This window comes from Hemicordylus capensis, chromosome 1 (assembly GCF_027244095.1).
Source record: "Hemicordylus capensis ecotype Gifberg chromosome 1, rHemCap1.1.pri, whole genome shotgun sequence".
NCBI lineage: Eukaryota > Metazoa > Chordata > Lepidosauria > Squamata > Cordylidae > Hemicordylus > Hemicordylus capensis.
Window position 1 is genome coordinate 227,680,144 of NC_069657.1, and position 15,357 is coordinate 227,695,500.

Below are 15,357 nucleotides of genomic sequence, written 5' to 3' on the forward strand. Positions count from 1 at the left end.
TGGTTTTTTAAAGACAATGTGTAGGCTGGGACACTTATACTGAGGTATTGCAAAAGTCTACAGAAATTGTAGTTCTCTAAATCAGTGTCCTTACATTTAGTAAAAATTCTCATGATTAAAACTGTAAACCTTGCATATATTGTATTTATTCTGCAGAATTGCATTCTATGCTTATTTATTGAAGGTTACTGGGTATAGGTAGATACTGTTAGGATAGTTCCTTTGTCAATTGTGCTATTGTATTATATTCACATGCTTGTTGTTGGTTTTCTTTCTGTTTGACCACTATTGGGTTGTTTTCTGGTCTGTGACTGTATCAATGAAGATTAATTGATTGACTGAGGTTATACCTTTTCCCTACATTACAGCTTTCTTCTGTTAAAAATGTATATGCTATCAAGTTCATGTAAGCATTGTACTGTTTTCTATGCCTTCTGCAGTTTACTCAATTACTCAATCCTGTTTTTCTTTCACATACCCCATTTTGGAATTTAGGGGATTTAGTTACTGTACAAAATTACTTTGGAAATAATAATAATTTTTTTAAAAAAGAGAAAGCACTAATTAGACTTTGGCACTTTTATTTTCCATTTGGTTCATTGTAGCAGATTCTTTATTGTAAACAATAGTATATTAAATCCAGTTTTGCTAAACTTAGAGTGTTGCTTTCTTTGGCTGTGCTCTACCATTCGCGACGATCTGGATTTAATGAAGTTTAACTACAGTGATGTGACCCGGATTGCCTGGGAAATCTGAGTTCTCACAATCTGGAGTTCTAGCTCCATGGAGCTCAGCAATCCTGGTTAGCCCTTTAACCAGGATTGCTATGGTTGTGAGAACTCAGCCATTACTACTTGAACTTTTTTGAACAGCATCTTTTCTCTTTGTTTCAGTAATAAGGAGGATCAACAAAAATCTATTTTTATCAAGTCAGAACGAGGTGGGCTTAAGTTGAAAGAAAATGTGCAGTTTCATCTCTATATCAGCACCTCTCCTTGCGGTGATGCTAGAATTTTCTCACCACATGAAGCAGCACAAGAGGGTATAATCAGTTTTGTTTTCCAATTAAGGCATCTGAGGCTTGTTTTTTAAAATTGAAAAGAACAATTTACAAAGAAGATTTCTTATCCTGAAAATCTAAACCATTTACATTACATCTGTTGTAAACCGCCCAGAGACGTAAGTTTTGGACGGTATAATTAAAAAAAAAAATTACACCATATTATAAAAGCAGTACTATATAGAGAGGCTATATAGGGCCACTTCATATATTACAAAATTCCTATCCAGGAAGCATTTTCAGATATGAAATGAAGAGTTGCATATGTATAGAACATAGAGTGTGACAATCCTGCATGCATGTACACCCAGCAGATGTTTAAAATTCCTTCTATAATCAATTTTTGGAAAGTGTTAAATGATCCTTAGCACAGAAATCTGTAACCTTTTTTCAGATCATGATCAGTAATTATGGTGATTTTTGTCACTTAGATCAGGGAGACAGACATCCGAACCGGAAAGCAAGAGGACAGTTGCGGACAAAAATTGAATCCGGCGAAGGAACAATTCCTGTCCGATCCACAACTACAATCCAGACATGGGATGGAGTGTTGCAGGGAGAGAGATTACTTACGATGTCCTGCAGTGATAAGATAGCTAGGTGAATTTGTTTCTCTTTTGTCACCTTGACAGCGTTGTCATATTTCTGGACTCGATGCTGTTGATTAACCATTGCAATTATTACTGTTGGTAATATGTTCTGTTGGAGAGTATTTTTCTTGTAGACGGATGTGTAGTATTTATTCATTTCTGTCCTTTCCTTTCTGTAATACAGGTGGCATTGTATTATATTAATATATTTCAGTCCTCCATATTCTAGTTAGGAAAATATGACTTAAATCAAAACAAAATTTAAAAATGTACCAGTTTACACTCGAATGTAGGAGTGTGCACGGAACTGTCTGGCCCGATTCGGTTAGAGGCCGGAGTGGCCTCGAATGGAACCAGGCCAGTTCAGTGCGGCCCCCATCGAACCCACCCCCCAGGTCCAGTCTGGTCCCGGACCGGTCCGTGAATTTTTTTTTTTAAATTTTCAGAATGTAAAAGAAGTACCTGTAGCCCCTTCGGGGGGCTTGCTGTAGCTGTGGGGTGGGTGGGTCTGCGCGGGTTCCCTCTCCCCCTGCCGGCCTTCCTCATCACCGCTGTGGCCGGGTAAACAAAGCCTTTTTGGCCCTTTCGGGCTCCGTACAAGCGAGCAGCCGCCATTTGGGCAGCCGCCACACATGCGCAAATGCCCTCTGCAAGGCCGTGGCGGAGAGAGAGGGAACCTCTGCGAGGCCGGCGGGGGGAGAGGGAACCCGTGTGGACAACCACCACCACCCCACAACTAAAGCAAGCCCCCCAAAGGGGCTACAGGTACTTCTTTTACGTTTTAAAATTGTTTAAAATTTGCGGACCTGCCGGACCGGACCCAGCAGTCCGGTTCTGGTCCGATGGAACGGGAGGTGGCTGGTTCGGTTCGATCACGAACCCCCGGACTGACCGCCGGACCGGTTCTGAACATCCCTACTCTAATGCTAGGAGCTGGGTACCTGTGTAATTGTATTTGTAGTGCTAATAATTAACCTTGTCTGAATAATCTTTCAGTTTAACTCTTTAGGCTGTTGAGGAAGAATTTTGTCTAGTATCAAGTCTATTTATTATTATTATTAATTTTTATTTATTATTATGTCTTGTTTACACAGTCAGACAGGTTTTATTGACTGGTTTGTTTTATCTAGACATTGAGTCCTTCCCAAGTACCTGGGATGGCTGAATTTTATTATCAATATTATTATTATTATTATTATTATTGATATCTTCGCAAAATATAGGCTGTTCCCTGTAAAGTTGCTTTTTGTAATTGGCTATCTAAGCCAAGGGCAGGCAGGCCACTGATTAATTCATGGTCTACTGGTAGATCTCAGGCTGATTTGCAATAGATCAGCAAGAGTTCCTACTTCCTTTCCCCTTCAACCAGTACTGGAAGTCTGATTGGCTGGCTGAGTAGTGCCATTGGCATTGCCATTTTCAGTCTCTCTTCTGGTGCTTGGGTTTGTTTAAATATTATCTTGTATCCTTGTGCAAAGCCAGTTACCGCAGGCAGTCTCCCTTTCTGTCCTGAGACTCAGTTGCTACAGCTCCAGAATCCTTGTAGCCTCTTTTCATCCTCTTCCCAGCATCCCCACATATACTGAATAGGTCCCAGCTCTTGCCATTCTGCAAGCTGGCTTCCTGGAGTGATGATAAATAGTTACAAAATGGCAATCATCTTTCACTGAAGTATCCCAAGTACATACAGCTAGGCTCGTCATGAACCACATGCTCATCATTAACTAAAAGCTTTTCACTGACTACAAAGCAAGAGCTTCAGGAAAAATTAAAACAATATCTTCTTTCAAATATACCAGAAGAGGTGGGAGAGAGAAAAGCCACAAAGGCAATTGCCCCCATGCCCAAATAAATCCTGTTCTGCACTTTTTCCCTTCTATGACCACTTCTTGTTTGCATGAATGTAGAAATGATATGCGTCACTCAGAATTCTATTATTGCTTTACTTTAGGTGGAATGTGCTTGGTATTCAAGGAGCACTGCTTAGCCTTTTTGTGGAACCAATTTACTTTTCGAGCATTATCTTGGGAAGCTTATACCATGGAGATCATCTATCCAGAGCTGTATACCAGCGGATAGCAGAGATAGAAGAATTACCATCTCTCTTCGTGCTCAACAAACCTCTACTCAGTGGTAAGTAAATAATAAAAAAGAAAGCTGATCTTCTCCAGTGCTTGCATGTGTTCAGATGATTACAAATTATGGGATGGCTTTGTTAAGGAGAAGTCTACTTTGATTATAGTTAGAGAATTCAGAAGGGGTTTGGAGTTCTTTTTTAAAAAAAATTACATGTATATGCCGCCCATCCAAAAGGCTCTGGGCAGTAATGAGTGCTGTTGACTTAGGCTACCTCGACACAAATTTAGGTGTGTAATACTGTCCTTGCTTGTGACTATTAAGTACTGTGTCTTATTGGGGGAAAGTTTAGAAACTGATTAAAAGTGGACTTGTTTGGTAGCCATGGATGCAACTACACATTATGGGGCATTTCTCACGATCGCCCTGAGCAGGTGGAGAGGGCGTGGGGGGAAGACTGCTTCCCACTTACCTTCCCCCCCAGATGACCAAGCAGGTCGGCTTCGGCACACTTCCACTTGGACAGCCCTGCTCCATACAGCTCCGTAAAGCATGCTTCAGCACCGTGAAGCAACACAGCACGCACGTTGCATTGAGGATTTCCCCCCTCGGATGGGCACTCTGTGCGTCCATCTCTGTAATTCTTTGGGCTGCATGCAGCCTGAGGAATCACATGATTCCTGGTAGCTGTGCTCAGGGTGAAAGAGCACCCTTAACCGCAGCTAAAAGAAGGGTTTATTTAGTGGGGTAGGTGGGAGGGAAGCAGAGGGATCTGTGAGGGTCCTGCTGCTTCTCATGACCAGCCTAACCCTGCTTGAGGCAGCCCAGGCCGGGTTAGGCTGGTTGTGAGAAAAGCCTCATTATATGTTGTTCCATGATTCTTTTTAGATATGTTTGGCTTTGGAACAATACAGGCACTGCTGAAATTTGATAGGGAAAACTGTTGTGATGGGAGAGGGGCTTCTTAGGTTTCACCCTTTATGTTGCTTTCCTGCTAAAAAAATTCCTCCCCCAGCTGCTTTTGACCTTACTGAGAAAAAGATGTGAGTACATGGGGCTTTCCCGGTGTTTTTCAGCATTAATGCATGTTGCTGGTCACACTCTTGATTAGACTTTTTGTTCCAGTCAGGTTGGGGATGTTCCATGGGTATTATCCCTGAGGATGCCATCATCATCATCAATTGAATATTGAAGATTAGGCTTTTGGCTACAAATGACCTCCACAGATGTGGTGGACCCATTAAGATGGCTCAGCCCTGGAGGCTTATAGATCTGATTTATTCTTAACTGCCCTCTTAGATTTAGTTGACTAGTTCTGCTTTTCTGCTGAAGCTCTAGTCAGCTCTTGGAATAGGGAGCTGACTTGGACAGCGGACACAATAGCTTCTAGACATTCAGTTCCTGCTGCCAACGCCCCAGTATTGTCAAGGTTTAATGATGATTTGAGAAAATTGAAATGACAGTGACAACAACTTGAACACAAGTGGAAGAATATCCAGAACAAATCCAGTTGAACAAAGTTTAGAGCCAATTTGAAGGCCTATTTTCTTGTGCTGAAGGCGGCAGCAGCATCAGCAACAACAATAATAAGGGTTAAAAAAAAAATTACCTGCCTGCATAGTCCTGCCCAGTGTAGCTGTTCAAGTTGTAAACGGATTACAGTATCCTAATCCCCTTCTTATTGGGCAAAGAGGCACCTTTCAAAGTGGTGAGCAGGGGGAGAGCAATTGTCTCTACTCAGTCCCTCCCGTGGCTGTTGCTGGTGTTTCCCTTGTGTTTCTCTTTAGATTGTGAGCACTTGGGGCCAGGAAGGGCCCCATATAAACCAGTTTCCAGTCTCCCCCTCCCCATATAAACCAGTTTGAGAACTTTATAGTTGAACAGCAGTGTATAAATCTACCACTATGTTATGATAATAATCCTGTCAACATAACAATTAGATTGCTCAGCAACCCACTGTGACATTTTGTACCATTCTTTGAAAATAAAATTTGTTATATCCTTTCTGACTCCACTAATTTAACAATAACTGAGGCAATCTGGTCCTCCTCTAGTTAGATTGCATTGGATGAACTTAAATTATTTATGCCCAAGGAAGTGGGCAGAGCACTTGGTTCTGTTTGCACCATGTCCTGCCCTTTTAAACTGTACCCTTTCTGGCAGATTCAACGAGCAACATAAAGTTGAAGGCCTTTTTTTATTATAATCAATGCCTCATTGAGGGACAGCAAAGTTTCATCTGCTTAGAAGGAGGACACCTATTGGAAAGACACCCGCCCTTGATCCTCAAGATTTGGGAAATTGTAGATCTAGTCTTCTATTTGTGGCTGTCAAGCAGACTGTGACTGAACCACCTTCAACTACTTCTGGATGAACGACATTATCTTGTTTCATCCCAATCCAACTTCAGGTCAGGGTTCAGTACCGAAAGTGCTTTGGTCAGTCCTGTTGATTACTGCTGCCAAGAGCCAGAAAAGGGAGATGTGGCCTTATTGATTTCCCTAGATCATTTAGTGGTCTTCGGTACCATTCATTGTGGTATTCTTCTGGAGTGACTAGCAGGGTTGGGGCACCACATTTTGGCAGTTCCAATCCCACCTTGCTGGGAGATTCCAGAAGGCAATACTGGAAGGTGGTTGTTCCTCTGTGTCACTCAGTGATATTTAATATTTGCATGAAACTGCAGTTACAGGTGAGTTTCAGATCAATTTAAAAATCTGGTTTAACTTTTCATCAGTATACAGATGACTCTAGTTGGTAATGGACTAGATGAGATGAATACACTGAATCTCAGTAATAGTGAAACCCAGACTGACTCAGTTTCTTCAGGAAAAGTCTCTTTCAATAGTTTCCCCCCCCTCATATGAGGGCCTTTCACAAGTTTGTCAAAATAAATATGTTCTGAATTTCTACAAATTAAGAAAATGGCTCTCGTTAGGTTCTCTGGTAACTTCAGATCTGCACATGCCCAGTAGCAGTCTTTGAGCAGTATAGAATTTTGGGAAGGAGAAGAAGGGAAGAGGGAGCAACTGGGAAGAGAAGGGAGGCAGAGCAAATAGTGGCTGCTCAGTGTCTCAGCTCGTATTGTTTTTAGCCATGGAAACAGCTGAGAACGACAGGTCCCCACCCCACTCAGGGAAGGAGAAATCTTAAAAATAAATGTCACCCATTAGAACTGAATGGTTTAAATCATGTCTCTGAGATAAATTGGGTCTGTACATAGGCTTGTACATAGAATTGGGTCATCATATAGCCTTCAGCTGCTGAGCAGTGGTAGTGTGGCTGCTTTTCTCTGACCATGGTCTCCTCCTTCATTTTGTTTCATTTTTACCTCAGAACTGCTAGGCCACAGTGCTCCTGTTTGGCTTTTACCATCCTCCAACCTTGTACCTCATAAGGAGGAAGAGACCTTGTAAGGGTCAGAGGGCCCAGAGTAACTTTTAATAGTTGCATGACAGGCAGACATTAAATAGGTGCAACTTTGCCTAGCATAACAGGGCAAGCAGCATCTGTTGATATTTTGCCTGTACTTCAGCTGCTTGACAGCCAGAACTTCAACAAGCATCTTATTCAAAAGTATGTCACACTGGCTGACATCCTGACTAACAAAGCCTGTGCATTAGGAGAGTCTGTGGGGACATGCTACGGTAGGAGTCCTCATGCAACTTGCCTGGCCCTCCTGCGCTTTCACTTCCTTAATCAGGATGTTGGCGACTGTGACATTGCATTAGCACAAGCAGGTTTGGGAGCTGTGCATGCTCCAAATTTCTGGTTGTATGGAAGCAAGGTAAGAGGAAAACCTGAGTAGAAGTGATTGTCTGGAAGTGGTTGGGAGCACACACAGCTCCCAAACCTGAGTAGAACACAGTTTTTGATTGTGTGAATGACCTCTTTTTTTCATATTTCTGCATCAGGAAAGTTTGCACTGAGTTTAGTCTTTGTTTAAGAACTGAATTTTCCAAGTGACATGTCTCATTTGATAGGTTGCTTCACTTTTGATGGACATGCCTACAGGAGGGGTAATAATGAATGGTGAAAGTTTAGACTAATAGAATCAGGGGATATAGCAAGTCTGGGGTTTTAATCTTCCGACATAATGGTTATGCTGAGTATCAGACTAGAGAGTGACTGTCCTATGCATTAATTATCTCCGTGGCTGGAGAATGGCCCTAGAGTGCAAAAATAACTTGATTGCCTAGAAATAACATCTTACCTTATCTGTTTCCACAACTGCCCTGTGATCACATTACACACAACATAATTAAGTTGTAGTGGTGAAATTAATCCTGAAAAAATGCACTGATCCACTCCCTCCAAGGTAATTTTCTATTGTGAGAAACAGAAAATTTTCTTCGACTGAATATTGTTCAGGAATGAGGAAACCATTCTAAAAGCAATTCAAAAAGGTTTCAAAAAGTTAATTTTAATGGATGCATTATATGCAGTGGCCAAGTTTCTTTTTTTATTGCAGTGAGGAACTTTTTAACACAAAATGAATATCTGCCCTACATGAATGAAAGAGCACGCTCTTCAATGCTGTAGTTCATACAAAATTCTGTTCAGACTCTTGTATATGTTAGCACCTGCTCTCAGGTGTCCTTAACTATTTAAAAACTGGATTTGCTGAAATCTCTCTTCACTTTTGCCCACAAAATAATGTGTTGAGTCTCACTATTACTTCTCTTACTGTTGCAGATACTTGAGCAGCCCACATCACTTAGCAGTGTGACTGTTGATTTACAATTTCTGTATCAGTAATCAACTAAAATGGATGGAGAGAACTACCCAGCTGCCTTTGGTTGTATTTTCTTCTTGTCATCTGACCCTCTTATATGCAGCTTTGGCTTCAGTTAGCATGGCAGCCAGTTAGCCTGCATGACCTAATTACCATAAAAATACCCAACCCTCGAAAATCAGTCATAGCAAATTGAGTAGATTGAATCATTTGGAGCAGAAAGCTTTGAAAGATGACTGGCCCTCACCAGTCAGTCACCTCTGCCCCTTCTAGCCAAATAAGTATCTAGTCAGATAACCACAATCCAGGTTTGACTAGGTTGCATGGAAATGGAGGCTTCCATGGGGGTCCTGAGCAGTGCTCCCTATAACAGGGATCACCAGGTGTTGTTGACTACAACTCCCATCAATCTCAACTGCAGTAGCCTTTGGCTGGGGATTATGGGAGTTGTAGTCATCACCATCTGAGAATCCCTGTTACGGAGAACTCTGCTCCACAGTCATTATTTTATGCTGCTTTTGACTGTGAGGGAGGACATTTTCGAGGGTTGATAATCACTTCCTTGTTGCTCAAATGGCTGCTTTTAGAGTCTATCAACACACTCTTTAGCCAGATTATGAAACTGACAGGTGATTCTCAGAACATTTGCCATTTAATCTAAATAGCTTGTGGAGTAGCTCAAACTGCTTTTTAAACTTAATTTAGCATATTTTTATACTGCCCAAAACTCACATCTCTGGGCAGTTCACAACAAAACAACACAGATTAAAAACAAAGTTAAAGTTCAGACATCAACTTTAAAACAAAGTTAAAATATTAAAACAATGACAGAGCCTAAGTGAGGTGGTTTACTGAAATGTATTGTTTTGACTTCAAAGAACTTGGTATTTTCATTTAAAGGACATTTTGGAGGTATATTTTGAATCCCTTATAAAATACATTCTTTAAAAAGGTGAAATCACTGTCTGAAAGTTGAAGGCAAAGAATTTTCTTCTGAAATATGTTTTTCTACTGCTGTATGCATTGCTTTTGTTTTGCAGAGCTTGGCTATTGGCATGTGATCCTTTGTTTTCAAGGAGGAAGCAGCATGTGTTGTTTTAGGGTGATTATTTTTTTAAACAAAAAACATACGGTCTCAGAACAATGAACATCACAAAACATGGTGTTTTAATGGTGATTTTTATTAATATCATTAGTACAAATAATACTAGAAAAGTAACATGGAATAGTCCTAAAACAAGAGAGTCCTGTGGTTCTATCAAATTTATTGTGACATGAGTTCCTGTAGTCTTGAATGAGAATCTTGTCCCTCATAATTAAAATCATAGTAGATTGAGCATAATTTTGGTCATTCTATAAATTCCCTCAAGGAATTCAAGATATTACAAGGATTCATGTTGGGACTCTCTTTTTATATTGGTTGAGTTATTGGAGAAGTCCTGGCCCCAGGCAGTTAGAATTTTAATTGGGGATTTTAGTGCAGAAATGATGGGTTTTTATCAGCCAAGATTGGAATAGAAGCAGCAGAAGATTTTTTTTTTTTTTTTGCCCCTAGAAAAAGCTAGGGATAGTTATATAAATGCAAATGGCATTTCTTCAACAAAAATTCTGTATAAAGTAAATTATATGGAGATACAAATTGAGATTTTACTTTTATTTCTCCAAGAGGTGTCAGTACTATAGACTATGTTTGTCTTTCTGTTTCCCACATGAATAGGATGTCCAGTTTTACTGTAATATTATTGTTTAGAAACAGCAACCACCAACCAATTTGTGTTCATTTAGAACTATTTCCAAATTATGTTCTGTTACACTAGACACATTTATTAAGTCAGCCAATGATAAAAGGTGTCAAAAGACTGCACTGAGATGAGCAGTGGCACCATTTGCAAACTGCCTTTAGTATGGGGTGGGGTGGTATGCTTAGTACCTTATTGTTGCACCTTTCACACATTGCTTCCTCCAGCTCCTTACCAGAGGAAACTCCCAAGGATAACTTTTATCTTTCCCAGAAATATTCCATTCACTAGGAAAAGAGTCATATGCACAGTCCTCACTTATGACTTCCATTTGATCACCACCAAGGTAGGAACATTCTGCAGTATTGGAGAGCCCCTCTGTTTCCATAGTGTCACGCCCTTGCTCTCAGATAGCTACTAGGAGGAAGGGGAAGCTGACAGCCCTTCAGCCAGTGCAGGGGTGCCTGAGGGGCAGAGCCCGGCTGTCGGTTCCCAAGAGATGGCTGAGGCAGGTCCGGCTGATGTTTCAGAGCAGGCACAGCAGTCTGAGGCAGCAGAGACAATGATGGACAAATCGGAGGATGAGCTGTGCAGGCAACCCCCACTGACTCCACAGCAGAGGCCTGTCACAAGACGGCGGGCACAGCTTGAAACCATCAGGAGAAGTAAGCGCCTCTTGCAGAGGGCTGATAAGCCTTGAATCCCTGCCAGCTGAGAGTTATCAGCTTGGACTATAAAGCACGTCCACAGCTTTCAGTTAGCTGCTGGAAGGCAACATATGTCATCCCTGGTGTTGACAGCTTTCAGCCTGAGCCAGAGAGAGAGAAATATTTCCGAACCGTGTTTTGCTTCTGCAACCCAGTTTGGTCTTTTGGTGAACTATCATCCTAGACTTCCCTACCGGCTGGCCAGATTACTGACACAAAGCAGAAGTATTACACCTGCCTCACCACCAGCCATTGACCCTTAGAGTTATGGTGAATTTATCCAATTAGGACATCTGGGCTGTGCAGAAACATCATAGAAGAGTTGTCATTACTGACTTTGGTTGGGTCTCTCATGATGGGATTTCCCAGTCCTTAACTCTCCAATACTGTGGGACGCTATGGTGGATGATATTCAAATGGAAGCTACAAGTGAGGACTTCCTCTCCTTATTTCTGTAAATGAGAGATTTGTTGCCTTGGCGAGCAGCTGCAGGGAGCAAAGAGCAAAAGGTGGATTATTTGAGAGGTGAGGGGAAAACATGAAGGAAGGTAACCTGTTTGGGTGGAGGGTGCTGGAGAAAGTCCCTCTCAGAACCATAGTGCTTCTCTTGTAATCCAGTTGCAACATGACCCTGACCCTGATTAGTTTGAATTATACATGATCTTCCTCCTGCATCACACTCATCACCATCTCCATTCTCTTTGAGGGGGAGTGCGAGGAATGTGTTTCTGTGTTTCAGGTTTTCAGTTGTCAAGCAGAGCCACATGATCCTTGTCATGGTCCTGTGTGATCCACTGTGCCTGCCTGTGCTGCCTCTGGAAGATTTTCAAAGCTCTGCACGACACTCCTTCTCTGCACTTCACATGTCTCAAAAGATGGTTGGAGCACCGCCTTCCTCAGTCCTTTTCTGACTGCCATGGCTGTAGCATTGTGAGGAAATCACTCTGGGTTTCCAGCAATTTTCACTGATCTGTCATGAGATAAAGCAGAGCAAATGAAAAAAAAGGTTTACAAAAAATAAAATATAGCAAATGGTGATGTCAGACTCTCAGGGGACGATGCAGGCTGCTAGCCCTTCTTGAACTCCAGAATGACTGGAGCACCCAAAAAAGGTCACCCTCAGGAACAGCCAGGGGAGGAGGTTAGCTTGTCACCTGAGTCCTCCTCCTGGCTTGTTGCATTCAGCTAGTTCCCTCTCATGGAGTACTCCAGGCTCCCATACTTAGAAGCAGCTCATCATCATACGCTGCCTTGTCTTTAAATACCCCAGTGCAGAGCTGACAGGGCTTAAAGCCTACTTCCAGCCCCACCCCCTTCCTGACCTTGCTTCCTGTTTCCTGCCACACCCAACCTAGCTGTCTCCCTGGAGCTGTTTCCTGCAGCTCTCCCTGCCTTGCACTCTCAACCCCACTGGGATCCGAACGGCCTGGGCCCTTCTCATCCCCACTGCCCCCTAAAGGGAACGAAGGCCCCACAGGAGGGATGCCACACCCTTCTTCAGGCTCCACAGGTAAGCAAGCAGGTAACATGGCATCCCAACAGGTGAAAAAGAGCTTCTTAATCATTTTCATTATCTGTTCTGGGTGTCAAAGCATAAAGACCTGTTAATGAGCATCAAAAAGACATTTAAGAAACGTGTTAGATGCAATGCCAAATTACCATCTTTTGGCAGACATTATGTACCTATTGTGTCTCAGAGAAGATTACAAAATCAGTTCCTGTAAGATCTGCCTTCCATTTTCAAAGCAAACAAGAAAGAGCAGAGAGTTACTTTTGCAGGATACTTTTTACAACTTAGTGCTAAAACCTGCACTGGTCATGTCAACATCAGCAGCCATACCTCGCTCTCTAACATTAACCACCAAGTCCATCTCAATAGCACATTCATTGACCATCAAGTCCACGTCGACAGTCAGTATGGATACAAGCTTGTAGTATCAATACCTTCTGAGGGGACATTGACAACAATCCATCCTTCTGCTATTAGTAATGGACAAGTGGTTTGCTGCAATAGATCTAAAGGATGCATATTTCCACATTCAAGTAAGACCAAACCACAAAAAAATTTGCAATTTCCAGTAGACTGTACAAAATACTTCCCTTTGGCTTATTGAGAGAGCTCTGAGGATGTTTACCAAATGCATGGCCACAGCATCAGCTTTCCTGAGGGAAATGCATGAAGGTTTACCTATACTTGAATGATAGGTTACTAGCATCAGAAGTTCCAGGACAGCTGTCAGACAACCTATGAGATATGTTGAGCCGTTTGGAAAATCTGGACATAAAACTCAGTTACAATAAATCAAAAATAAGCCCATCAAAGAACATTCTATTCATTGGAGTAGTGCTGAATGCAGTGACCCAAGGAACATACATACCATCAGAGGTAAGGAAGCAAAGAATTCAAGACATGATCCTCTCCTTTAAAGAAAATACATATCAGACAGTGAAACAGATCCAAACACTATTAGGCCTAATAGCATCTTGCACTACAGTTGTGCCTTATGCCAAGTTAAGAATTCCATCATTACAAAATTGGTTCCTGACAGTATAAGTTCATGCGATCAATAACCAATCCTTGCAATTTACCATTCCAGGAAAGATGATAAACTCTTTGCAATGATGAGCAGAGAAAATGAACTTGATGGTAGGAGTTCCTTTTTATCCTCTGACCTGAATGGTCATACGGACCTTGGAATGGGTGGTGGGATGTCAGGTTGGATTGCCTAGACTACAAAGTAAGTGATACATGGACAGAAAAACAGAAGGAATTGCATACAAATTGTTGGGAATTCTCTCTGGTAGGAGAAACCCTTTTTCATTATAGCAGAGTGCACAGAGGCACAACACAGCAGAATTTAGTTAGGCATGCGTGTATGCTGAGTAAAGTAACTTGGAGCCAGTTCATAGTTTCAAATCAATATATATATATGGTATTTATTAGAGAACTCCATTCTAGACAGGAAAGTGAGGAGTTAGGATCTCTAATCTAGCTAGCTAGCTGGATGCAGATGGATTCTGCATCTCTGCACACATGGTGCAGGGAGAGGAGCTTGCATGTTGCAAGGTAGAAGGAACAGGAAGAAAAGGGGAGAGTGGAAGTGCAAAGCAGGAAGGAAGGAAATTAGTCCCTAAGAGTAGCAATCTACATTCCAAAGGGATAGTGTCAGAGCAGTAGAGAAGAGATGACCAATGTCTTGACCCTCTAGCCCTCTGAGTCACTAGTCTGTCCTCCACTGTCATTTAGACAAGAGACAGCGCAAAGTCCTTCACTTCCAACACAAATTGCCTAGAATTACTAGCCCTATTTCTAGCAATGAAATCTTTCCATTTCTGAAAGCGAAAGTGATAGACAATACTATGGCCATAGCCTACCTAAACAAACAGGATGCTACTGTTTCAAGAACATTATGCAACCTTTCCATACAAATATGGGATTGGTGTATAAGTCACAATATCCATCTTGTTCCAATATATATCAAAGGCACAGAAAATGTGGAAGTAGACTGTCTGAGCAAAGAGAAACCACGTCTGATGTACTCATTGAGTCTTCTTTGGCTTTACCTGCAACCAGTATTGTCATTTTGGGGGTTGCCAAAAATAGATCTATTTGCTTCTCCATAGAACAGCAAGTGTGCAGTTTTGCACTATGAGCATCTTGTGAGGGCAATTTAGCCTTGCATTTCTCACAGTATTTAAAAGTCTTTTTTCCCTTCAGGGTATCCATATCTACAAGATCGTCCATTACTCACAAATGCGTGGTCGTTAGGCAGTCCGAGGTCAAAGCCAGGTAGCAGTCCTATCAAGTCACCAAACAAATTCTTTCAAGAGTACACAGAAAACGCTAAGCAGTCCAGGGTCTTATAGCCAGAAAATACAGTCCGATCAGGTGGCAAAACAGAATTGCAAGGTGGAAGGTTTTATCAAAAGACAGTCCAAGGTCAGAAGCCAGAGAAGATGAAGAAGAATAGTAGAACTTTTTAAAGATTTAAGGAACCAGAACGAGAAGCCACAGAAACCGAGTGAACCGATCTCTATGGTGGTTGCAAAGGAACTGAGGTGCCTGCGCTTCCTCCCACCTTAAATAGCCACATGGTCCGGGGCAGAGGCGCTTTAGAGGAGCTTTAGAACTTGACACCGAGAGGCTTCCGCGCAGGCGCAGAACCCATTCTAATGAATTTCAACGGTTCACTACCAGATCATCAGTTACAGGTGAGCAACCTGTTTTTTTGCACAAGAGTGGGAGTGGGACAGTATTCCCAGGGAGATGCCTTCCTCGGGGCTTGAACAGCGGCTCTGTACTATCTATTCTCCCCTATGTCCACTCATCATAATGAACAAGATAATGCTGCACAACACAGATTGTATTCTGATAACACCATAGTGGCCAAGGCAAATATAGTTTCCGGTACTACTGTGCCTATTACAAAAGCAGTATGTTTGATTGCCA

General features: G+C 42.0%; 1 protein-coding gene across 5 annotated transcripts in view; it reads left to right on the forward strand.

Moving 5' to 3' along the window:
* The window catches only part of ADARB1 (adenosine deaminase RNA specific B1), a 124,560-nt gene that overhangs the window by 91,854 nt on the left and 17,349 nt on the right, over positions 1–15,357 (forward strand). For 2 of the 5 annotated variants that reach the window (XM_053283085.1, XM_053283086.1), the window contains 3 exons: positions 894–1,042; positions 1,492–1,660; positions 3,602–3,783. In XM_053283085.1, the coding sequence (XP_053139060.1) occupies positions 894–1,042; positions 1,492–1,660; positions 3,602–3,783 (500 nt within the window). Of the gene's footprint in view, positions 1–893; positions 1,043–1,491; positions 1,661–3,601; positions 3,784–9,501; positions 9,564–11,646; positions 11,897–15,357 lie in introns of those variants that run through there. The other 3 variants (XM_053283087.1, XR_008313005.1, XM_053283088.1) reach the window with 3 other exon arrangements.